This window comes from Seriola aureovittata, chromosome 19 (assembly GCF_021018895.1).
Source record: "Seriola aureovittata isolate HTS-2021-v1 ecotype China chromosome 19, ASM2101889v1, whole genome shotgun sequence".
Lineage (NCBI taxonomy): Eukaryota > Metazoa > Chordata > Actinopteri > Carangiformes > Carangidae > Seriola > Seriola aureovittata.
The window spans coordinates 12,338,496-12,363,401 of record NC_079382.1 but is presented as its reverse complement, the minus strand read 5'-3'; the positions used below and the strand labels follow the sequence as shown (position 1 = coordinate 12,363,401).

At 41.4% G+C, this 24,906-nt stretch overlaps 2 protein-coding genes across 6 annotated transcripts in view; one reads left to right on the top strand and one right to left on the bottom strand.

Moving 5' to 3' along the window:
• Nucleotides 1-450: 450 nt before the first annotated feature.
• Nucleotides 451-18,330, bottom strand: si:dkey-206f10.1 (adenylate cyclase type 8). 2 transcript variants are annotated; one of them, XM_056404687.1, is made up of 22 exons: nucleotides 18,244-18,330; nucleotides 12,803-13,102; nucleotides 11,296-11,507; nucleotides 9,737-10,480; nucleotides 8,881-9,030; nucleotides 8,554-8,684; nucleotides 8,210-8,321; nucleotides 7,979-8,106; nucleotides 7,695-7,853; nucleotides 7,347-7,581; nucleotides 7,066-7,236; nucleotides 6,815-6,915; nucleotides 5,940-6,141; nucleotides 5,373-5,465; nucleotides 4,938-5,098; nucleotides 4,709-4,790; nucleotides 4,364-4,522; nucleotides 3,999-4,145; nucleotides 3,635-3,727; nucleotides 3,397-3,511; nucleotides 3,048-3,250; nucleotides 451-2,125 (listed from the first exon to the last, which is right to left on the bottom strand). In XM_056404687.1, exons 3-22 carry the CDS (start codon nucleotides 11,449-11,451, stop codon nucleotides 1,898-1,900), a joined length of 3,570 nt encoding a protein of 1,189 aa, XP_056260662.1. In that variant the 5' UTR covers nucleotides 11,452-11,507; nucleotides 12,803-13,102; nucleotides 18,244-18,330; the 3' UTR covers nucleotides 451-1,897. The 2 variants fall into 2 exon arrangements, with proteins under 2 accessions (XP_056260662.1, XP_056260661.1); XM_056404686.1 differs by lacking the exon at nucleotides 18,244-18,330 and adding an exon at nucleotides 17,814-17,940.
• The window catches only part of LOC130187258 (protein EFR3 homolog B), a 30,237-nt gene continuing 23,152 nt past the window's right edge, over nucleotides 17,822-24,906 (top strand). The window contains exon 1 of one of the 4 annotated variants that reach the window (XM_056404690.1): nucleotides 17,822-17,960. In XM_056404690.1, coding sequence (XP_056260665.1) covers nucleotides 17,954-17,960 — 7 coding nt within the window. In that variant the 5' untranslated portion in view covers nucleotides 17,822-17,953. Of the gene's footprint in view, nucleotides 17,961-18,533; nucleotides 18,601-18,629; nucleotides 19,086-21,037; nucleotides 21,343-24,906 lie in introns of those variants that run through there. The other 3 variants (XM_056404692.1, XM_056404689.1, XM_056404691.1) reach the window with 3 other exon arrangements.

Genomic DNA, 24,906 nt, shown 5'->3' with positions numbered 1-24,906 from the left:
CTGGATATGTTCATTAAAGCAAACACCCCTGACACATGGCTGTGCCTCTATTGCCTCATTCATCTAAAGTGTGAAGAGACCATGCAGGCTTCAGGCCACAGGGCTGATCTGCTTGACTGTTCTTGATGCAGTGAAAATCATCCTGCTGTTCTGTTGGTGCAGCTGGAAACTTTGTTTACCTGACACCTGTTTTAGCAGAGGCACTAACAGGTAAAGAACCTACGCCCTTACTTTACATCAAAGACACCAAAAAGACAGAGGACTTGCCCAGCTACAATTAAGAATAATATAATACAACATCATGGTGACAGAACCAGTCACTGGTGTTATCATTATTATACATGTGGTCTGTTCCCTGTTCATGAACAAAAAAGGGTGAGTCGGTTCAACACTAATAAATCACAAAGCATCAGAACGAAGCATATGCACAATTAAAATGAAATAAAACAGTTTTATGGTTGTTACTGGTTTTATTAGCAGAAATTGTTTGCTATTAAATGTTTTTGTATAAAATATTAAAAAATAAACATAATATACCTAAGAAAAATAAATAACAAAATGTTACAATTTGACTGTTACAGAATAGATTTCCAGAATGACCGAACTTTAAGAAAACACAGCCTTTTTTTAAAGGCCCAGTCCAGTATATTACATACATTGATAAAGACTTTTGGTTACTTTTATTTACATTTTGAAGGGTTCATGAATTTTCAACCATACCCTTTAGGTTTACTTACATTTTAAAAAGTTTGATATTACCAGTAACTGAGTAAGTCCTCTGGAAATCCCATAGAGGAATTCAATGTTTACTTTTAAAACAAAAAGAAACTCAATTCAGATTCATGTGGTTTTCATATGACAGCATCAATATGATTCAGGCCTACAGTAAAAAAATATTATACCATCCTGCAAAAGTGACCTGAGTAGTGTTTTTGGCATTATGGTAACTACGATGGAAACATAACTGTAGCAAAGTAACTGAAGTGAGGGTAATCACAGTGTACCAAGGCAAAACTGAATTGGCTATGGTGTGATTTGTCATGTTCAGATGTTCAGATCTCAGAAATCCAGAGCAATATTGACAGTGGCATGAAAACTGATGAAAAATACCTTCTCAGCGGAAGTTATGGAAAGAAATGACAGAAAATGGAGGTACAATATTAAACTTAACTGCATTACTGTCTGTTTATTGAAATCAAGTCCTTCTGAAAGAGATATTTAGAAATTTTTGGGACAACAGAGAAATAATGCACAAACTCACAACATGAACTGTATTCGAAAATTGTAACAATGATGCATGATAAGACAGTAAAACACTAGTTAGTATTGTATAGGCCATTGGTAGTCTATGAAAGGTTGAGGTGGTTGTTTTGAGGTATTCTTCGTTTTGGCGTAGAGGTCAGAGGACTTGCTGGAGTATCATAACAGCAAAAAAAAAAAGAAAAAAAAAAAAAGACATGTTGGCCTTTGTTAGCTTTGTAGAAAATGAACTTAAAAACTGAAAACAGTGCTCACAATGTGTAGATATGGCAATAAAAAACAGAAAGCGATGCTCTCAAGATACAAGACTTACTGTAAGAGAAGCTGGTAGTACAGTCAGAACACACCACTCTATTGTTCAATGATTAAATCTCAGCTTCAGGACTCCAGGCGTTTGGATGAGTTCCAATATGTGTGGATTAAGCACAATACTGTCCAAAACCTTTATCATATCTTTTTGAGATGACAGGAAAGCTGAGGAGGACACAGTTGTGGGGGGGGGGGGAACTGGATCCTATGACCAGTGTGCAGCTAATTTTGTTATGGCAAGGTATGAAATAAGAGAAGTGTAAAAAGTGTAAACCAGTAGAAACAATATGGCTGGACTGTGTCCTCGTCTACCTGCAGTCATCTGACCCTAACAGTCCCCTCCGCATTGCAGGGTGCAGGGAGTCAGGCTGAACCCCCTGTTGGTCTCCCTCATCTTTTCCTTGTGTCTGGCCTGGACGAGACCAAACACCACTCCTGCCAGTGTCAGGCGTCCTGCTGTCCGCCCCCTCATGCGGCCATCTGTTGCAGTGTTGTTCGTCTTACTGCGCATGGTGCTGATGAAATACGTGCGTACTTTCCCCTGATGCTCGCTCACCTGCAATGACAACAGTAGTCGCACACCGAACAGAAATGCAAATCAGGCAGCATGTTGGCTTTTACTTGATCTGTCTGTTGTCTCCCTTCACCAGTAGGTGCCCTTCTTATTTAAGTTGTTCCCTAATGCTAAGTGGGGTTTATTTCTACACTTGTGCTAATGAGTAATTGCCTTTACTTGTGTCAAGGCCTATTTTAAGCTGTCCACTCCTGATCCCCAGCACAGGTGTTTTCACCTTATCTGACTGATCAGACCTTCTCTCAGGCTGAAGTTATAGTAGGTGGAGCTTTAATTTATGGAGTTGACTTTTCCCAACAGAAATTTTGACATGTCAAGGAATTTGGAGGGCAGGGCATAAATTACAGACACTCAAAATAAAATGCTAGTGGGTAAAAATAGGGCACTATCATGAGTAGTAATTTGTGACACAGCCATTGTCATCAAACAACGCTCTACAGTGTGTTATTGTCAGCTGTTGCTGAATTGGTGACCATCACTTGGTCACTTCTTTTCGTTTTGCATCGTGTTCGTGGTCTGCACGTGCCAAAGTAGTTGAGAAAAATATCAGGAGACACCTGTGTGTTTTAAACTGAACATGTTAGTGTTAAATCAAAAAGGCTGGCATGCAAGTGATTGAAATTAAGTGCTGCCACAGCTGGACAACTGTCAGCAAGAATTCTCAACAAGAAAAAGGATGCACTAATGAAAAAGGTAACATTTGCTCCACTATCACAACATATGACCCACATTAATTTTAGGACCTTAAATGAACCGTACTAGGCTTGACTTAACGTCGCACCTCTCCAGCAAAATAAATCCATTCCTCATTTTGCTGTAATACTGTCAATGGTAGTTAAGTGTATAATATAATCATCACTAGCAGCAGGAAGTACAGAAGCAGTCGCCATTTTCTGCTACTCACCCCTTTGACAAATATTTCTCCACGTAGCTCCAGGACAAAGCCCCATTCTGCCAGGATCCTGCGCGTGGCCTCAGGTACCTGGATGCGTCCGCTAACACCTGTGCTGTCCATGCGGCTGGCCAGGTTCACCGTTGACCCCCAGATGTCATACTGCGGCTTGGTGGCACCGATCACACCTGCGACCACCGGCCCATGGGCAATGCCTGTTTGAGTCCAACAAAGAAAATAATTTACTTTAGACAAAAGGATTAGAAAGTACTGGGTGTATGATACTAGGTGTCTTTGAGAATGGCGCATGATCGGCAATAGTTTGTTTATGTGAGTGTGTGTGTGCCAGTCAGCCACTTACCCACACGCAGCTGAAAGTTTTTGGCAGTGTGCCTATTAATCTCTTTCAAGGTCTCCTGCATTGCCAACGCAAACAAAACCAGCTCACTCAGGTGGTTCCATTCATCCATGGACACCTGAGAGAGAGAATGATATAGAAAGTTAGACGGAGAGAGAGGTGGGTAAAGCTGCTGTCAGTGACGGAGGGGCAAAATGTAGCCAAAACAAAAATAATGCTTATGTATAAGAAGATCTCCCACCTCTCTGTCTGGAGCTAAGCCAGAGGCGGCCATGTAGCAGCTCCCGATGGTCTTGATCTTCTCCACGTAGTGGAAGTACGACTCCTCCAACAACTTGTAAGAAGAAACAGATAAAGATTAAGAAATGAATGATGAGATGCAATCCCAAGACCTGGATTGAACGACACCTTCTCTTATTTTTATCATCTGAAGAGGAAGGTAAATACTGTTTCAAATGCTCTGAGTGAGTACCAGAATATATACTGTACACCTACACCGTTTTTACAAATGACCCATTACCCTACAATATAGTGAAATATATGGTTCAATAAATAATCTGAACATATTGTACAAGTCACAGTTTCATTTTCAGTCCTTTACTCACCTCATCGAAGCCAGCAATGATCTCGTTCAGCAGTCGGAGGCAGTCCACTCCTTCATGTTTGATCTCTTTCTGCTCAAAGTACTCATTGAACCCAGCGATGGAGGCAAACATAACACCCACTTCATCATAGGACTGGGAGTACAGCTCCTGAAATGAAAATTGTGTCATACATAGTTGATGTGTCATACATAGTTGATGGGTCTCTTTGTTTGGCTGATATATAAAAAATTTTTTTCAGAAAAACACTTAGTTATCAGGGTCAGAGGTCAGCTGTTGGTCCCAAAAGGCAAGTGACTAAAGTATAGGAAGAGTCATGTGAACTCATTGTCAGAGTCACAGGTCGATTTCTGGGGTGTTTTCGGTACCTCGTCATTCTTGCTCCGGTCCAGGAAATGTCGCGCTACGTGCACAGGCAGGATGTTGTGCAGCAAACACTCGTTGTGTTCCTGCAACTCTCTCATGTCCTCCACTTCCTGTTGGGCCTGCAGACGCCACAGGAAGTCCAGCCTGGCAGTGGCCTCCCACTGGAGAACAAAGGGCAGATTCAGCATCAATCAGAGATCACCTGCCTTTATGCGACACACTCCTTTACCCATCTGCTGAGACAACAGTTATGACTGACTGAAACTGATAGCCAAACTTAAATTTAAAAGTTTACGAGCAAACCAAGCTAAACGGCAGCAGGCTTGAGACAGAGAGTTTAACAATACCTGTCGTCCATTGTAGAAGACAGCAACAATGAACATCATCATGAGAAGGATGGAGATTCCTTTCCTCCTGACATAGTGAGACCTGCACAGAGGTTAATGAAGGGAGGTGGAAAATGTAGACTAATAGAGATTATGTAAAATAAAAAGGGAAAATGTGACTAAAGAGATGTTCAGCACAACAGCAGAGCAGTAGGAAAAGATATTTAGTATACATGTGTTTTGCACTGACCTGTGCAGCATGTCATGTCGTGCGAGTGCGAGGAAGGCCAGGTGGATGAGGTAGGAGTATACAGCCACCGCCAGCAGCAAGACCGCCAACTTGAGCAGAGAGTTTAGACGCAGGAACACGGCACAGGTCACCATGGCGATCACACCACTCAACACAAAAATCTGAAGATACAGTGGAGTAAAGAAGAAGTTAGAGCGAGTGAAGATGGGGACATTTTAATGACATCACTTTCTTGAAGTTAAAAAAAAAAAAAAGAAGAAGCAGACTGGATGAGGTAACTTTTGGTCAAGAAAATGTGACAACATATTATTTAGTATGAAATTAAATGTTTGTGATGTGTTTTTGTGAAATTAGGATGAACAAACAGGAAATCATGTAAAATCTCTTCAGGTAATATGTTGTAAAGTTAAAAACATAGACTACTCTTGTCCTTACCTCAGGGTAGGTGCAGACAGTGAGAGGACGAGAGGCTGTGCCGGTTCTGTCCATCATGTCAGCCTCTACTGTGTTTGTGAGAATACACCATACCTGCACCAAGGCACACAGCACATCAAATATAAATCACATAAAACCTCAAGCAAGCTAAGAAAAGGCTGAAAGACGGAGTATCAGCTGGTGTTTCTGTTAATGACCAGAGCACCTCTACTGCTCTAGGTTGGGCTTCTCTACTCTGTCAGTTACATATTTGGACTGGTGTTCTTGAAAAAAGTTTGCTTGTCATCTGAGGTGTTCTGTAAGTGTCAGCAGGGAGGTGCAACTCTCTCCTTCATACATATGCATTAGAAGGGATCATGTAAATTAGGGGAGGACACATGGTTAAGTGTGATTGACTGCTCTTTCATCTGAATTTAATGTTCATACAGTTTGTGAAAATCTTTTCTGGTGCAGGGCACACATGAATGCACAGCAGTATAAGAAGGAAAGAAAAATGTGGCAGGTAAAAGACAATTTAATAAACCTTTTTATGTATGTAAATCTGGCCCTGCGTTGTTTTTCTCTCACCATGTCAGTAGAGGCCAAGCCAAAGTTGATGATGATGGCAGTGAGGGTAAGGATGTTGCGGGCACTGTTGTTTTCATGCATCCAGCAGCAGAAGTGTTGCAGTGCTGGAGGAGTCCACTTGAACTCTTCAGCCAGGGCCAACAGCAGCAGCAGCATGTAGGCGAGGAGGAAGACTGAAAACTGGAGGATGGCTGGGAACAACCTGCAGAGAAAGAACAAGGGAAGAGGACAAGAGGAAATAATAAGGGTGCGAGTAAAGGCGAAAAAATGTGAATCAGAGGTAGAGTTGGGAACCAAGAGAGAGACTGTGATGCATGTCATTCTTGAATTTACCAGCAGATGGCACCGAAGGGAAAATAAAATCAAATGCTAGCAGTTCAGTAAATTGTAGTATGATCAAACAGCATGCATTTGAAAGCTGATATATTCAGTAAGATGACTGACAACATTTGTTATTGTTCAGTTTCTTTATATACAGATACTCTAGGAGTTTTTGATCGACAATTTATCATTTCTTAAGGCTGCAACCCATTACGTTCCTGCTATCCACTGAAGTCAAAGATGACATTATTTTGAGATTTTGTCACTTGTTGGTATTCAGGGAAAATGTCAGCAACCAACCAGGCAATATCAATGTGAAAATATCATTGACCTTTAATATGTCAACTAAGAATTTACGTTTAAACAAACGGGATATATGAACCCTTCATTTATGTTTTACATTTATTCATTTGGCAGATGCTTTAACTCAGAGCAACTTACAAGGGAGGGACAACACTAAAGCTTCATTCAGGCTTGATAAACCCCTATGCAACTAAACTAAATGCAGCGCTTACAGTGTGAACTTTGACTGGATAGCATTGGTGTTTTCCTACCTGGGTGCAGAGATGAGGGCCTGGGCAGCCATGAGAAAGAGGAGCATGATGAAGGAACAGACCAAGTTGGAGTTGAACATTTCGTCTCTCATCTGGGAGAACTGAACCAACCAAAAGAGAGCAAAGAAACATCTGCATCATTTCAGGTACTGGTACATAAACATCCCTTTTTGTTCATAAAGCACATGACTTCCTTAACCTAACCTTTCCCCTTACCAACACCTTCCTAGCCTGCCCCTATAGCTGCGTACCTTGTCCTCAATGTGTGTGTCCTTGAACACCAGGGTCAGTGGCGTGATGTGCTCCTTGTGCATTCGCTCACTGCTTCGAACCTCTATAGCATGTTTGATGCGTTTGTTGATCTCTTTGGAGGTGGACTGCCAGATGTTGGGAAGCGAACCGTTTGTAAAGGAGGCCAGGATCTAGAGCACAAAGAAAGCATATGAACATTGTCAGATTGATTGGATACATTGGATTTGGATCAAAACCTTAAGACCATGAACCCAATAATATTTTGTATCCCTACACCTACACTGTTCATGTCAGTGACGTTCCCGAAAAGTATCTCAGGGTTCCAAGTTCGATTTGTTTTCTGAACTTTGGGGGGCTCAGTGTGGTCAACATTGTTCCTTTCCTCCTGAGGGCAGATGAGGAAAGTGTCGATGCTGTGTCTCCTTAGAAACTCGTTTCTGTCACGGCCATGACCATCCTCTGTCTTGTAGGTGCCCTGTAGACTGTCCAGAGTCGCCCTCGAGATGTGGATGCGGCTGGAGGAAAGAAAGGAGAGGCAGAATAAATTATTGGTGCTGTACAACGAAATGCTCTCCAATCACAACATGAGAAAATTAATTACTCGGCAGGTACCAGCAGAGACACTAACCCTGGTATTCCCCCGGCCTCCAGCATGTTGGCGATGCCCACGTCCCAGGACCAGACGTCAAACTGCCATTTCTGCAGCCCGAGCACCCCACATAAGACGGATCCTGTGTGGATCCCGATCCTCATGTCCAGGTCAAAGTTTAACTGCTTCCGTACACACCTGGTGTTGGTGAGAAGTCAAGTGACCATGCAATAGAAATATTGTTTGAATGTCTCTTTCTGTGTCAACTTTGACAGTTCTAGTCAGAAATTAGTGGGGTGGGACTCCAGTGAGTTAAAACTCACCGTATAGTGTTGATCATAGCCAGGCCCATCTCAACGCAGTGACGGGCATGGGCTCGCTGTGGCTCAGGGACCCCTGACACACAGTAGTAACAGTCTCCCAGTAACTTTATTCGCAGGCAGTGGTGCTCCTTTCATGAGAGAATATACCAGGGAAATTAGAAGGAGGGTGTCAAAAATGTATTATCCGCTATGTAAAAATATGTAAAAATAAAGAAGTACTCAGGGTTTAACCTCTGCCAGTCGATCAAAGCGTCCAAAGAGCTTATTAAGGGTTCGAACCAGATCCTGTGACGACAAGTTCATGGACAGCAGAGTGAAACCCTTGATGTCTGCAAAAAGGATGCTGCAGAGAGGAGAGACAGAGAAAGAACTGTGAAATAAAGAATTATACTGCATGTCACATTCAAATTGTTCTCGAGTTTCCAGTCAACACATGCACAACTAATTGTAAATCAATGAATTTTCAATTTGAAAAAGGCAACACCTATGATAAACTTTTTTTCTTAAAATCCTCTAATATAACATAATATATATATAAGCCTGGTAAATACTATTATGTGTGTGTAAGTGTGTACCTGACGTCTTTGTACTGGTGGATATAGATCTTGTGAAACTCCTGAGGATTGAGTTCATCTTCCAAAGAGCTCATGTCAGCAATCATCTCCAAGGCAACAAAGCGAGGCAGGATCGACAGCACCAGACGCTCCTGTGTGCCGACATTATCCCAAAGTGACGTGAATGGTTTAACCAGCATAATGCCTATTTACACAAACTTCACGAGACAATTTGAGAGGCATTTATCCTTCCATCTACAAAGGGACAGCAGTCTACAGTGGTCATAATACAGTATCTCTCTATATCTCCAAGTCTAACCTATAGCACAATGTCAGCCCTCATACTACCTGTCTCTGGTTCTCTTGCTCTAGTTTTAGGCGACCCTCAATACAGCGTCGTGTCTCCAGGAACACCTGTCTCTGAACGTGGTCTGTCAGGTAGTGGATGAACAAGCCAGCTGTGTTCATACCCAGGTACAGCAGCCCTTTGGCAAACACCTGCATCCAAGGGAAAATATACATTTATTCACTTTATTTAACTGGGAACATGTGAGCTAAAAGCATATGATTAGAAATAGGGAGTGGGTTCTGCTTTTATACAACTAGGGGGGCATCAAAGGGAAATGTTGCATGTATAGTAGGCCTGTGCACAATATGTGGACATAAGAGGTAAAGCATTTGAAGTTAAGATTATTTCTACAGAGGAATATCACATACAATGTCTCAGTGGGCTTTTACAGTTTATAAACCAACATAAACTCTCTAAGTCCAATAATGGGTTTGAAGTAATGCCAGTAGCAAATCCAATTCATGTATAAACCATGTCTTGATCTGTAGAATCAGCAGGTTCATTTCAAAACAGTGATTGGAAATGGGAAATGCACAGCAGAAGCAGAACTAGGCAAAGAAAAAAGGGGATTTTACATCTTCAGCCAGTATTTTACACAATTTTAAACACTGTGCTATGCAGGCAAATTACTTTATCTGGAAGAGGAATGTAACTCATTTTAGTGGAATCTTAATGTGTGATGAAAAATGTATAGTATGGTTTTACACATGAGTAATATCTTGAAGGACTTTATCCAATAAAGCAGCATTTTTAGTTTGATATTGAGTAATAAAAAGAAATTTCAGACATAACCTTTTGTAATATTGCTCTAGGGGGAGAATGTTATTAAGGTTTAATATATCAGCATTTCCTGACCTTTTTCAAAAGCACTGCATCATTGTAGTAGCGCAATATCTCCACCAGAAGGTGCAGTACTGAGGTTAGGGAGCCGGCGCACATGGCCCACAGCAGAGGTAACGGCAGCAGCGTGTATGTGGCGAACAATGTGAACAAAACGTACCATGACGGGTCCTTTTCTAGTCCATATACCAGTCCTCCCAACACCTGCGTGGTCTGTGACAGCCAGCTAGCTAGGCCAGCATAGTGGAGCCACCGCGGGGACATGGAGTCTTTGCAGGTTAACACCACTAGGCACAATGCTATGGCTAAGACCATGAAAACGCCCGTCAGGCAGCCACGCACAGTGTCCGTGACTGTTTCTGGGGCCAGTGCAAGGTACAGAACCAACACATGTAGCTTGGCCACAGCATCGATTACATTTGTGATAGCTAAAGAGTTGCGTCTTTGGTGAGAGGAGTGTTGCTGGTAGAGTTTCTCCAGGTCACAAGACCTAAAGGTGTGACCCAGGGTGGGTATGTAGACACCACGAATAGTGTGACCCCAGTGCACAAAGAAATCTGCATCGCTGGCATAGTCATTAAAAGAACCTCCAATGCTGCTGCGTGTGCTGGTGGAACTGCGGGCCTGGGTAGGGTGGACTCTGACTGTGGAGGAGCGGCGTTTCGTGACCCCTCGTGAGGCCTTGTTGCGGATTTGTCTGTTGATCTCCTCCATGTAGGTGTCCGTCACAAAGATTTTGCGTGCTGGTTCCACACCAACCTGTCATCATGCAACAGAAAAATAGATGTGCTTACTGTAAAAGACACTGTTCGTGTTCTTTGCTAGGAATGGTATGATGCCAAACATCCATACTATTCACTTAAAAAGTGACCACTTTAATGGTACAGTAATGACTTTATGATGGAAAGCAAACGTATATGTGGTAAACAGTTCTTCATAATCATCATTGACTTGTGTTTTTGGACACTGATCTAAGACCCTTTAAAGGGTTGCTTCACCAGAATTACAAAAATCATACATTGTTTTCTCACTTCCCCAAGTTTGACCCATGCAGATAGTTTTAGTTTTACTGATATTTATACCTATTTATCTGTTTGATTTTGGACACCACCATTTTGCAGTTGAAGCGAATAGAATTTCAATTGTGGTGGTCACAGCATTAACAAATTTTATTTGCAAATGTGTGAAAACCAAAATCCCAAACTATCTGTAAGGTACCCTGGAAGTGACAAATTACTTTTTTTGTTATTTGTGTCTAGTGACCCTTTACTTTCAGGTTACATCTAATTACCACATTTCATTACTGCATGGATAGTCTAGACTGCTTTAGCCCAATAACTAATGTTCATGCTGTCCATGCAGTCATACCAATCATGAGTTTCAGTTTAGCAAAATTTTCCTAGGTTTGTGTAACATGAGTCACAGGTTCAGTGGATACCATGTCTGTTTTAGTACGTATCGTCCTTATAATCTTGTACAGGAATATGTACAAAACAATAGAAAACAAAACAGCACAAACAACAGTTCCATCTGGATGCAACAAATCCACTGATGTCTGTGGGATGGCCAGTCACCTGGGCGCTGAGCTCCTGCTGGATCATGATGTGTTTTACAGCATTCTGCCACAGCATCTTTTTCCGTCGCAGCCCAGGGGACAGAGTCGCAGTCAGGCAGGGCGGCTCACGTAGCTCCATAGGGGAGACCTGTGTCGTCTCAGCAAAGGTCACCATAGTGACGACCTCAGCTGATCCTAGATGCTTGTCCCAGATTAGGAGGAGGCGGCTGCCTACAGTGCAGGAAGTGAAAGAGCAGAAAAAGGTAGTGGTGTCAGTGAAATTTAGATCTGAAAAGGGTGCTTTTAATGACATACAGAATCTTAAATGAGCTTGACCTCTCATATCTGCTTGATCTCCTTAAACTTTATATTCCATCCCATACTCTTCACCCTCAGAATACAGGGTTCCTGTCTGTCTTCAGAGCCTTTTCCTATCAGGTCCCCTTCCTCTGGAACAACCTTCCTGCTGACATCAGGTGATATAACTCTGTTGAGGCCTTCAAATCCAAACTTAAAACTCATCTTTACGCCTTAACTTTCAGCTGGCACCTCATTCTTTTATTATTTCAGGCTGTGTATCTGTTACCATTCTGCCACCAAAGGGTCGGCCTCAGTCTCAGTATCAGTAAAACCAGTAAAAAATCTGTAAAACCCAACATAAAAAGTAGGTTATAGTGTATGTTGTTCTGTTGACATGATTATTGTAAACTTTCTTCTTCTCTTTTGTACTGCTCTCTCTCTCTCTCTCTCTCTCTTTCTTTCAACCCAACCAGTCGAGGCAGATGGCTGCCCATCATGTGCCTGCCTCTGATCAGGTTCTTGTCACTGTCGCCAAGTGCTTTATGTTTTATACATTGGACCAGCATATGAGTCCAAATAAATATGGTTACACCTTCCAACAAAACTGTATCTCTTAAGCTTACAATCTTTTAAAAATGGTGATGTATGTGCACAGAGCTGACAATGCTACACACATTCAGCATGTTGAAAAGAGCCACTTGCTAGGCTTCACGTGTTGGCACAGTGTGTGTGAGAAGAAAGGAAGCTTTTCAACGAATTATCTGGTGGCCAGATTTAGTCCTGAGCTGGTTAATGCCTAGAGTTAAACTCCTCCAGGTCCTTCTGGCTCTAGATGCTTCAGTCCCACCCACTCACTCAGTCCACTGTCAGCTGTCTGATTCTCATCAAGATCGTGTATCCACACAGCACAGACTGAATATGATAGAACGATTCATATTAAAAGATTCTGCGCTTTTAATTAGACCGGCCACTATGGCAGATGAAAAATATTTATCCTGTGAGTTTATGGTATATTATGGCAACATCTGTATTGACTTTTTAATCACACAGCGAGCATTAGTTTCTCTGCTGTGGAAGGATCACTTGTTATTCAACTGTGCCAGGCTTGCTACCAGTTATAACACTCAAAAATAGAATACAGACTTATTTATTGCATTTTAATACAAGCATACCATATGTACTTACTGTGTGAAAAAAAGAAAATAAATTGAAGATATAAAACTGACCTGTATTGTTTTACATATTGTGTACCCACTCCTCATGTCCAGCTTTTGCCATAGGACATATTCAACCAGTTCGTCATACTCCATTTTTGCTGATTCTGTTGCACAGGAATTATTCATGAATCTGAAAATGACGCTATAATCCATAAATGGGAAAATGAAAGTAGTAGTCCCCGCTGTTAAGCAGAATCCAAAACTGATGAGGAGAAGGTCCAGCCAAGGTGTGTGGAGTCCTTCTGGCAGGGTTGTAGGCCACCACCTGGACTGTTTTGAAATGAAGACAACAACTGCCACAAATCAGACCTGCAGGAGTGAGGAGTGCAAAGAGGATTAGTTAGTCAGCAGCCACTCTCACTGACCTGCAAAGCTGAGGTCATTGGCGCCAAGTTAAATGCAGTGCTCTCACCCTCTGGCCAAGTCAACCAAACCTTTTAAAAGCAGGGTTGACACTTGAATTAAATAGCATTATGAGCAGTCTCTTTTCATATGCTCTCTCTTTCATCCAATATACATTTTCTTTTTTTTCATTCACTCTAATCCCATTCTATTGTCATTATAAAAATAAATACAGAAGAAGTGCTTGCTCTGCATGGCCTTCATGCTCCTGGTTATGTGAGTGTTTATCTGCAATTAGGGACACAGGGGTGACAAGTTTCTTTCAGGCTGTGTACACCGAAAAATGTTACCTAAAAGGCCTACAAATCCAGGCTGCCTGTGAGAGCACAGAAGCTGAATCCTCCCCCACCTGGTAACAGCACCCTGAGGTGATTCAACAGCAAACAGACCCCAGTGAAATTGCCTTTACTTTGAGTCCTGTGATTCTAAGATGGCTTACAGGGCTATTACACATCTATCTGACCAACAATAACTGTTGATTCCTTCCTGAAAAATAAATGCATTTTTTTATGTTTTACTGTGTTTCATACAACTGGAAGATACTGTGTGAGCTTTTGGATTCAGAACCACAAGTGGCATTTTAATCTGATGAAGGCAACTTAAATTATTGCACCTGAGGGATAGGTTCACTGATTTTCAATTCAAATGTTATTTTCCATAAATTCAAACACATGCATAACACAACTATAGTCCAATGGGGCAATCATTTCTCTCTATGTTCTAGCAATAAAAAGAGGGTCACAAACTAGGCTTTCAGTTTTCTTTTACTAATATTACTTCACTGAGCTGCAGAAGAAAACATTTAATACATACACACTCAGTCTAAAAAAAATTTCAATGCAGCAACTTTTTTTCCCTTCTCTGTGAAGAAAATTTGTCAAGGCTAGACATTTTTACGTGAAGACAGCCTGAAAGATCCAGTGACTGGCTGACTGATTAATTGACTGAAAGGTTAGCATAGATCTATAGGTTCTTCTTATTCACTTGAAAACAGTGATACAGCGATACAATTCTTTGTATCCATATTGTGTCTTTATTTTGTGTGGTTGTATTAGGAATGTCAGGCTGGTTAATGTTATGCAAAGCAAAGGTTATTCTATAAGCAGTTTACATAAGTGCCCTGATAAGTTAGAAGCTTTGTTAAATATTATTGTATTGTAATTTATTAGCATGATGTGCCATACAATTGTCTTGACATTTGCTGGCACACTGAGATGCCTGTTATTCTAACTTAAATTATTCATCACAATATGAGCTTTTTGTTAAGAATTTGCACATTAATAGATAATACATTTTTATTTGCTGTTTTAAACATGAAATATGCACAACATCAAGATGAATTGTACAGTGCATCAACAGGTTAAAGTAACAGGAGAAGGAATTACACAGACCAACACAAAAACAGCGAGAACAAAAGGTGTAGTGAAGCAGACCTCAGAATTGATGATTACTTATTGGGTTGACAGCATGAGCAGGCCTGTGGTACCTATGGTTGTAAGCTGGTTAAAGTTTTTGAGTCTTGCTTTGCTAATTGTGTCCAGGCAACGCACAAAGCCCCTTAGACTGATCTAATGAGTTCCCATCTGTCCCATCGACTGCATAGCTCAGACCTTTCTTGCTGATGACTGGACGTCTAAAAATAGCCGCCAGGTCTAAGGCAATTAGTTCTACTATAACTGCTACCACATCAGCATAGCTCACTGGCACTTGTCAAGCATGCAACAAAGCTCCTTTGAATATGTTTAATCAGCTGTCACTGTTACTAGTGACAATAAAGGAGAATGAATAAATCAGGAAGAGAATTACATGAGTGTTCATTAATCTGTAATTTTATTTAGTGACTAAATTTGGAGTGCCTGTGAACTTGTGTCCACCTGAAGGAAGAGTTGGGATGGTTTAGTCCACTCAGGGCAAAACCCCAGGAGCTAATTAGTATTAAGGTTAACTGCTTTGGCTGTCTACTAATCAGCTGATTCTCATATGTACTTGAGCCAAATCAGCAACAAAACTGACCCTACAGCCTACATGCTTGCCAAACATTTCACTTGTGCCGGACACAGAGATCCATTTGTCGGTCTGTGTGTATCACAAATGCTCTGTGTAAGCATTGGTGTGTGGCGTAAGACTATAGTTGGACTGTGAGTGCACACTGGCTTTTGTTGGCTGTTGCACAAAGTTCTTCAAAGTGACAACATGTACAGGTCACTTTGGGTAAAGTAGAAAAAAAGACAAAGAAGTAGAAAAAGTAGAAACAGTTTTGAAACACTTTCATCATGTCACTCTGCTATTTCTCACCAACGAAAACAATATGTTGCATCAAAAAAAGTACAAATTTTCAACTAACCATTGAAAGACTATAAGATATTGGACTTCTGTGTACAGTCCCTCCATATGGCCATATAGCAGATTGATTGCAGTACTTGGCCAAAAGGTCGTTTCTCTCCTGCAGCAATAAATGCTTCTTTTGAAGGTGAAAACTGGCTTTAATATTATGACATCTTCAATATAGTATCTCAATAGGATTTTGACAGTGCTCTTAGCCTGACTGTCAAGAAATATTAATACCAATCACATCACACAGAGACCCTGGCTTGGGGGCACCCAGACTCTGTAGACCTGAGCCCAGTTGGCCTGTTCAGTAAACCATCCATGAAACGACCCTTACTTGGCAGCCTTCATGAGGTTCACATTTCTACGCTTGCACTATATACAGCTACTTGCGGTTCCAAGTTTATATTGAGATGACAAGATGAGCTTTATCTTAGGCATCATTAGCTCAGCATAGCTCTCCTACTGTAGGTGGTGCTATCCCATTCAAAAAGGGTCACGCACTGTTTTCTGAACAGTTACAGACATGCTGGCAGCATTAGACACTGGAGGACAACAATACTGCAACATAAAAGACTAATGGGGGTCATGGTTTAGTGGGGTTAAGAGACCCTGGGAAGTAAATGCCTTAGTGTGCAAAGTGATCCACTGAGAAGCACAAAGTTTAGTCTTAAAAAAAGGTGGTAGGTAATGTGACACATCATGTCCACCAATTATGATGTACTGTCCTTCAAAATGCTCAGATTTAGGTTATGTTAAATTTACAATGAAACAGTTTTGAGGGAAGATAATAATCTCTAGAATTTACAGACTTTATGTCTTAAGAAAAAATTTAAGTTATATTCCTTCTGACTCACTGCTGTCACCAGCTGGAAAAAAGGATGTCCCTTCCTCATCTATAGAACTATACAGTCTACAGAGTGCATATTTGTTTTTATTGTGGATACCCTCTATTGTGGCCTAATAATCATAGTGAATTGGCATTTAGTTTTAGGTATCAATTTTCATTCATTCTTGAATCACTGAACAAACTGGAGATGCTGGTAGAGGTCTGCATAGTTATCTCTGTTTCCCTTTCTGCAAAAATAGGACATAGGAACTGGGTTTATATGAATTGAGAGGAAATTGCAGTCTTTCAATAAATCAGATTTTGCATCTGCTGATTAATGGGAAAGCATGTCTTCAAGTGGAGTTAGACAGGGAGTGGAAAAGTGGTGATGTTACTCCTGTGAAAGCAATATAATATATAATAATATAACAATTAACAATGCTTTGGAAACATCATTATGAAATGGAAATTGGTGGCTAATGTATATCACATAAATGTACATATTACTATCAATGTTTTTCAGACTTTCACAACCACAATTGCTGTATTTCAGCTCAGCTGTAATGAGGTGAGTACCTACTTAAGAGTTACAGAACCCACATGGTATCATAGCAACATTAAAAAAATACATTATCATAATTCACTCTACTCGCTGTAATATTACAACATTTAATTTGTCAAACATCTTACCTACCAGTTACGTTTATCTGATATTTTGTTTATCTATTCAATATTTATCAAGTAAACAAAATGTAAAGACAGAAAACCAGCACTGACGGTGTGTGTGTGTGCGTGCGTGCGTGCGTGTGTGTGCTTGTCTGGTCTGGTCTGTATGCGTTCAAACATGACTAAAGCTAACTGTCCAGTAAGCTGTCATACATTTACAGCTAGCCAGTAACAGCTGGGAGGTGGAGGAATTGTAACTAAATGTGTGGTGTCCTGGTATAGCTGAAGTTTAGTAAAGGTGGCCGAGGTTCACTGCCCGTATGCCAGACATTTTAAGGATTTTCATTTTGTTCATTTCATGGTAAGTAAAGGGTGCTGACAGTGATTATCGTTGTTCAGATAAGCGTAGCCAGGAGCTAAGCAAGTCAAGCAGTTAGCTACCGTTAGAACATTAGTAGCATAGACGAATGATAGCTTAACGCCACGATGTCTACATTTCAATAATATCGGTTAGCCTAGTGTCATTTGGTCAAGCGTAAGTTTAAGTCTAAACCTCGTCGAAATCAAGAAAAACTCTTATCATGAGAGAACAAAGTTATATGAAAACCTGTGACGGTTAGCATTGCTAATTTACTGACAGCTGTGATAATGTGATAAGATGATAAATATAAACATTCGCTTGTCACTGGCCTGACAAACATTAACGTTGGTATTTTCCCAATTGTGAAAGGTTCAAACATGTTCCATAGTAATAGCAATACTTGTTAGCACAACAGCTAACTTGGGCATACTAACTTCCACAGGCCAAAGACAATCCAGCGGTTTTCCTGATTTTCGAAGCGCCAGTGGAAACTCAGTTCTGGGCCAAAGTGCCGCCCATCTCCCTGCCACTGTGAGCCTGGAAGAGCAACGCCGCCTTGTGACTAGCATCCAACATGACAGGTGAGTAACACCCAACTATCATACACCTTCTGCAGCACTGCTTGTTGACGTAATAATAACCCCCCAAAAGTTGAATGTGGGGCAGTGTAGAAAACTTGCTCAGCTGAATGCAGTATAGCTAGTTATATGAACTGCCTAATCAAAGCCACAATTAATCAGTGCTGACGGAAATTATTTTGTGAGAGAAACTTTGCATGAGTGTCCCAGGTGTGTATGTACAGTACATGTATGTCATGTGTCTGTTGTGCAGCCAAGTGTGTGAATTTGCAAATAAATCACTCACCAGACATTTTGCCAGTGCTGGTATCCACTGATGGCTACATTCCTTGAACCTCAAGCCCACTGACTGAATTGCTGTCCCACGGTTCCCCTCTTTCCCTGCTTCTCTCCACCCTCCTATCTGTGTCTCCCTGTGTCTCTCGCCCAGAGAGAGACTTCTGGTGGATAGTGAGGCCCATTGTGTCAGTGAGATGTTTATTAATGAGAGAGGCGCACACAGAGAGCAGAGCTGCTATTGAAGGACTAATCGCTAATCTCTTTCATTAATACGGTCAACCTGCCGATGTTCTAACGAAATTACTAAGAAGCCTCAAGACAGGGACATACAAGTTGGTTTTCAGCAGGGACTCCTACTGAATTTGTGAGTCTGTTCTGGTATCAACTTTACACAGAAGTTTGAGCTGGCTGTTCCGTTGAAGCTTCACTGAGGACGAGTGTATGCATATGTGTGCATGTGTGTATTGTTTTATTGCATTGAAGCTGGGCAGTTGCGGGTGCATGTGAGTACAGTTTTGCATTTAGCTCATCTGTCAAGCAGTTATGTTACTGAAGGTGGTTGGTTTTGTGAGTATTGATAGATAAGGGCTTTTTTTTTAAAGAATTACAGCTGAATGATTAGAGATTTTTAGTCTTTAGCTTGCAGTGTTGCATGTCCATTTTTGGCTTTGGTTAGGAGTTTTTTGTGCCTGTGAAAGGAGTAGTGTGTCTCTGAGTGTGTGTGTGTGTGTGCCTGTGAGCTGTTGTGTGTTTGTTTGCCTGCCATGCCCTTGCCTGCGCCTGATGTCCCGGCCTCTCAGAGGCTGGCACTGGACTGTCGTACCCTTCTGGACCATCGCGTTGGCAAGGGTAAGTGATAACACCAGCTCCTCTGTTCTCTCTCTGGCTTCTCTGTTTCTAAGTCATAAGAACAGAGGATTTTCAAAAGTTGCTTTCCTACATATGGTTCCATGATATCTGACACAAATTTGTAATGCTGCAAATGGAAACTACTATTTGGGTTCTGATATGCTGTGAACTGCCTCCTGTCTTGTTTTAAGTTGGAGCTGACTGACCTTATTTAATAGTTTGTTGAGGATACTTGCACTGGACCATTGGAGTAGACAACCATTGAAAGAAACACTGGCTGTGTTCGGTATTTAGCACAGGTTGCTGTTGATCAGTCTAATTAAAGGGAAGTCTCGTTTATTTTTAGTCTGGGTCATATTTAATTGCTTTCAGCCTTAATCTTGACTGATTCATAAAATCTTACATTGATAAAATGTTCTCTGTGGCATGTAGTGTGGCTCTACAGGGAATGCTGGCATGCAAGAACAAGGAAAACAAAGATTGATTTTGCATGATACCAATTATTTAAGCAAAGATACCCTGTAATTCAACCCAAGTGAAAAAAAACAAAACAAATTAACAGTAAGTGTAAAGATAAATTTCTCCTGACCAAGTTTCTGGTCAGTAATATCTTAACTATGAGCCTGATCCAAGCTGCATTAAAATGCAGTAGACGATAGTGTCATTTCCCATAAATGGGAAAGTGGTCTCAGACTTTTGGACCCCACTGTATGTCTGAAGCTGTTTTTATTAGTCGCCCAAGTGAGAAGAATTCATCACCATCTTTAATTCACTGAAGCAGTCCTGATGTAGGTGTAACCCACTCTCTTCTTGTTGAGTCATTAACAACTGAAAACTTCTGGTAATTGCGAAATCAAGCTTTATTAAGGCTCTTAGTTTATGCTGGTACTATCGTGAATGTTTCCAATAAGACGATTGTTATGCTGATGGTCAAAATTCATGCCATATTGTTGATAAACTAAAATTAACTAAAAAGGTTGAGGAGACATAAAATCCATTTAAAGCACTTGGGGGTTTCTGGTGTTATTGCAAATGCATGCATTACAGCCAATTATATGAACATCATACCAGGTTTTATCTTTGTCATAGTTATGGCTGTTGGATAATGTAGATAACTGCATTAATTGATTTGACAGTTCTGCGGTTGGTGCATTCATTGTTGTATAGGTGAGAAGTACTGCCATCCGAGACGTGAGCCAGCTGCTTGGCTGTTTATAGAAAAAATTAAACCTGTAAGAAAGTGAGTAGACACTGACTTACTTGAAAAGGATAGTATTTCACAGTTTGTAGTCGTACAGCTTTTTAAAAAAATGCAACCACCAGTAAACAGGTTTATATAATCACACATTTCTGCAATTTTTTGGTAACTGATTAAAAACTGAATAATGAATAAAAACTGGTGTATTTGTGGTTTCTACCTGCCACTGTGGCTGATGGGTTAAAAGTTTATTTGTAATCCTGACAAAATGAAGAAAGAACAAGAGCCAGACATTTTGATGGCAGCCTAGAAAATGGATGGAAATGTAGCAGAAAGTTGCATAAGCATAGAAGGAAAAACTGAAAGTAAGTAAAACAGGAGGCATAGGAAGATTAATGATAGAGAGGAGGGAAAAAGAGTGATGCTGGCAGGGGGTGGAGAGAGGGAGAAAGGAGATTGCGTGGGTGGGAGGTCTTCTCCCTTTCTATCCCTCTAGTGCACATTTCTCTCTTATTCTCTTTTCCCTCCTCTTTCAGTTTCTTTTTCTGCAACTGAGAGAAATGATTAGAAGTGAGGTGGGCGTGTTTGTATGTGCGCCTGCATGTGAAATCTGCACTACCCCCTTGAGAAGGAGCGCTGTTGCAAGACAAACAGGAAAATCCAAGGTCATCACGGCACGCGTCTCTCTGACGTTGCCTTTCAGCCCCCTTTTGTGCGCGCGTGTATACGCCTGTGTGTGTTTGTGTGTCTGTGTCTGTGTGTGTCTGTGTCTGTGTGTGTGTGTGTGTGTGTGTGTGTGTGTGTGTGTGTGTGTGTGTGTGTCTGTGTCTGCTCGGCAGGGAGAGTGTGTGTAATTCATTGCATCGAGCCAGGCTCTGCACCAATCACGGTGCGCATTCATATGCCTTTGAGCTCCAAGCACACGTGCAGGCATTTATCCCAGAGTGAGCAGTGTGTGTGTGCCTCTTGGCACAACAGTGTGTCTGTAAGAGCGACCGAAGCTGCATTAAGGAAATAGGCTTCTGCAGTGAGAAACTCCAACATCACGATTGATGTACGGTAAGAATAGTCTTCCGTTCTGTATTTGGGTGGTTGATCTTGGCTGTGCAAGCATGTGAGTAATGTGAAGCATCCAGCGTTCAGCCAGTTTTCCTACATTCTACAAACATGCTTCCTCCTAGCTTTCTTATGATAGACTGCAGTGTAACCTCTCCTAAAAGCACACTATGGGAACTTGGTCTCGTATGAGGATACTAAAATACAGTATTAGCTTATTTATTTATTTTCAGCTTACAAGGAGACAACGCTTTCAAGATGTTTATTTTCAGTAATTCACGATTTTTACTCCCATTATTTTTTTCTGTTATATTTGAAGTGGTAATGTTTGGTTCTCTGCACTTATAGCATAGTCAGCTAACTGTTGTTGTCTGTGTGATATGTTGTTGAGCTTACAGTATAGATGTTTCATTTTCTTGCTAATTTTCTTTCTTGCTTTATAGAAAAGCGGCATGCGTGCTGTTAAAAGTTAACGCTTGGGACACTCTTCTGTCAGATCATCAGATTATCTGCTTGGTGAAATGTTATCGCTTACTGTCGCTCTAGTGTTACTGGGACATGTTGATATATGGTTCATTGATTAGCGCTAATTAAAAATGTAGGCAGCTTTGCTTTGAGTTTGCAGACTATTGATGGACAAAGGCTTTGGTTCGTTGGCTAATGAATTGCCAACACAGACACTGCACACTGGAAGATCAAGCTCAGTTTGGCATTACTGTGCGCTGCACTGGTGCGCTACTGTATGGAAATGGGGCTCTGGGCTTGAGACCCTCATAGCCCAGTTTCAGTGCCTGTTTGACTGTGATTCATAGTGTGTCGGATTGGTCTTGTGTCACAAGGATTTGTTGGCAGCTGGCTCTATACATCAGAGTGCTATACACCAGCCATGTTTGCTGCCAGCCAAACTGGATCGAATGTATGCTTTGAATTTTTGACTCAGTATACATGGATTGATGGTTGAAAAAAAATCCATATCCTGTACATATGGCTCTGCAAAGTATGTGCACAATGTGTATGCATGACAATAGCCCCAAAGATATGTTCTAGGAGGATAAGGCACATCGTGACAGAGAGAAGGGGGGTAAAAATGACAACTATTCACATTTCTCCCTAATACTATCAGCCTCTTCTCCATGATGCTTACCTTCCCTCCTCATCTGCTGTACAGCTCTCCCAAACTCACTGAGCGACAGCTTGTGTGCATATTAGTTGGCTGTTGAATCAGCCTCACTCATTATTTGTTATTTGCTTACACTCTCCTCACCTCTTGTCTTGTACTCTCTGTGTGTTTATAGATTCTGTTGTGTGCTTGCATTTCACCATGTGAATTCACTGTTTAAAGATGTTTTGTCCCTCCTTGTTTGCTGATGTAAAAATAGCATGACTTGGTCTGTCTCCCCCCTCCTGCTTATGTAATAACGCCCCTGAAGGGCAACATGCTTTGTAACCATTGTGAGAAGTGTCATGTATTTTGCACAGGTATACGTATGCAGCCTATAACAGATTACTGCACGATTACAAAAAGTGTATGCTGTTTGCTTGAGTATGTTTGTCTGTGTGCTTTTGAATGTGGCCTGTAAAACCAGTGCATGACCCCAGTTGGAGGTGAGGTCTGAACGTGTATTGACAGTTGCGTCTCCCCATTTCTCTGTCTCTCTCTGTCTGTCACACACACACACACACATACAGACAAAATATGTTTAATACTCTTGCAGGGCATCAGGACTATATTTACGCCGTCTTGTCAGCCACGTGACTTTGGGTACAACAGAGCAACTTTGGGACAGCAGATGCAGATATGACCCTACAAGATGTGATGGACTACTTGTCTTACTCCTACCTTCTGTGTGTGTGTGTGTGTGTGTGTGTGTGTGTGTGTGTGTGTAATTCGTTTAACTATTGTAGTCTTGTAGATAAATTCCCTTGTTTCAGATGTCAGTGCACCTTCATCTTGTGGTGAGATTGAACCTCTTGATTTGTGTTGATTGTTGATATGTGTGACAGTGCAGTAGTCCTGTTAACACTTGACACTGTCTGTGTACCTGTGTGGAGGATTTTTTAAATATTATCTGGCACAAACATGTCTTTCAGAGCTATCTATTTTTTGTTTGCCTCTATTTTTCTCACTTCAGAATGCTGTGTTTTCTCTCCTCTCTCTATCTCTCTCTCACCCTAATGTGGAAATGTTAAGCTGACATCCTGGGGGAAATGGAGTTTGTAATCTGTTAATGTACCAACCCATTGTTACTGGGATAAAAATAGCATGGTGATTGGCTGGGTCCTTGCTGTGGTGATTTGAGGGGTGGAGACCCCTCGCATGTGTATACATATGCATACTTAAATTCATCCTGCATAGATATGTATCTTAACATCCAGTCAGTGAAACAAGTAGATATCACACAACCAGTGTTCCCCAACTTTGGCACAGCAGGTTGCAGAGATGTCCTCCTCTTAATTATCTTGTTCTGTCTACCAACAACCAACAATTAATTGTTCTGCACTTTCATTCTCCTCAAAGTGTGTGTGAGCATGTTTGTGTTTGGGTTCATGTGTGAGTGTGTATGGAAGCGCGGAGGAGCTCGGTGTCCAGCCCCTAAATGTGTTGTCAGTTTGCCATGCAGAGTGGGTGGATGTCGTGAGATCCCCTGCTATGTGTGCTTTTCACCGCTGTCTTCCAAATTCCTGTCCACCCACCTTGTTGCTCTCTCTTAGCTTTTTCTACACTAACCTAACATTACCAACACAATTACAGAAACCAGAACTCTGCTTATTTTTTTTAACACAAACTGACTGAGGCATGCTGGAAGCAGAAAATGTGAATTAATACCGTGTTACAGTGACCAGTGGGTGTGACATGCTACCTCAACCCACCTTCAAACACTGACTGTTTCTTGAGAGAGAGTGCTTTTCTGCTATGAGCTGAATTGGCTTTTGTCGCAAAGAAATCCAATCGTTCAGATGTGTTGTGAAGTTGTTTTACCTGCTGGCAATCCATGACAGCAAATTTAATGTCAAAAATGAAAAAATGTAGGACATTACCTATGACAATAACTTGCTTATAACTAATTTTAGTGGATGTGCACATGCATGCAGTGCACCACAGGAGTATGAAATAATATCTAAATTGCTACATCCCAGGAGCTGTTAAAATTATCAAGGATATTTTGGACCAATAGCATTACAAAAACTTTCCCTGTGTTATCCCTCTGCTCCTCTTGAAAATATCTTTCCTGTACTGCTGACAGAGAGGACAGGACAGATTTGTACTGGACAGAGAAGATGCAATAAGTAGCACTAATCTGTGAGTCATAGTCAATCCACCTCCCCCATCACACTTCCATCTCCGTCTCCATCTTTTCCTCTTTCCCTGTTTGTGTCTCTGTCACTCTTTCTTTGTCCACCATCCTTTCCTCTCTACACTTGGGACCTGCTACATTTTCATTAATTCAGTGGTGACTCCTATACTCAGGCCTTGGGCCAGTACAGCGAGGGTGAATGAAGGGGATAGAGGGAGGTTGGGTGGGTGCAGGAAGAAGGGAGGAGGGGGAGGAGGGAGGGAGCAGTGCA

Coding starts and splice junctions, on each gene's coding strand:
- si:dkey-206f10.1 (XM_056404687.1), bottom strand. CDS start 11,451: ATGGTGACCTTTGCTGAGACGACACAGGTCTCCCCTATGGAGCTACGT. Junction 8,107..8,209: donor GCTTTGATCGACTGGCAGAG/GTTAAACCCTGA, acceptor CTCTCATGAAAG/GAGCACCACTGCCTGCGAAT. Junction 7,582..7,694: donor GAGGCCGGGGGAATACCAGG/GTTAGTGTCTCT, acceptor TCTTTCCTCCAG/CCGCATCCACATCTCGAGGG.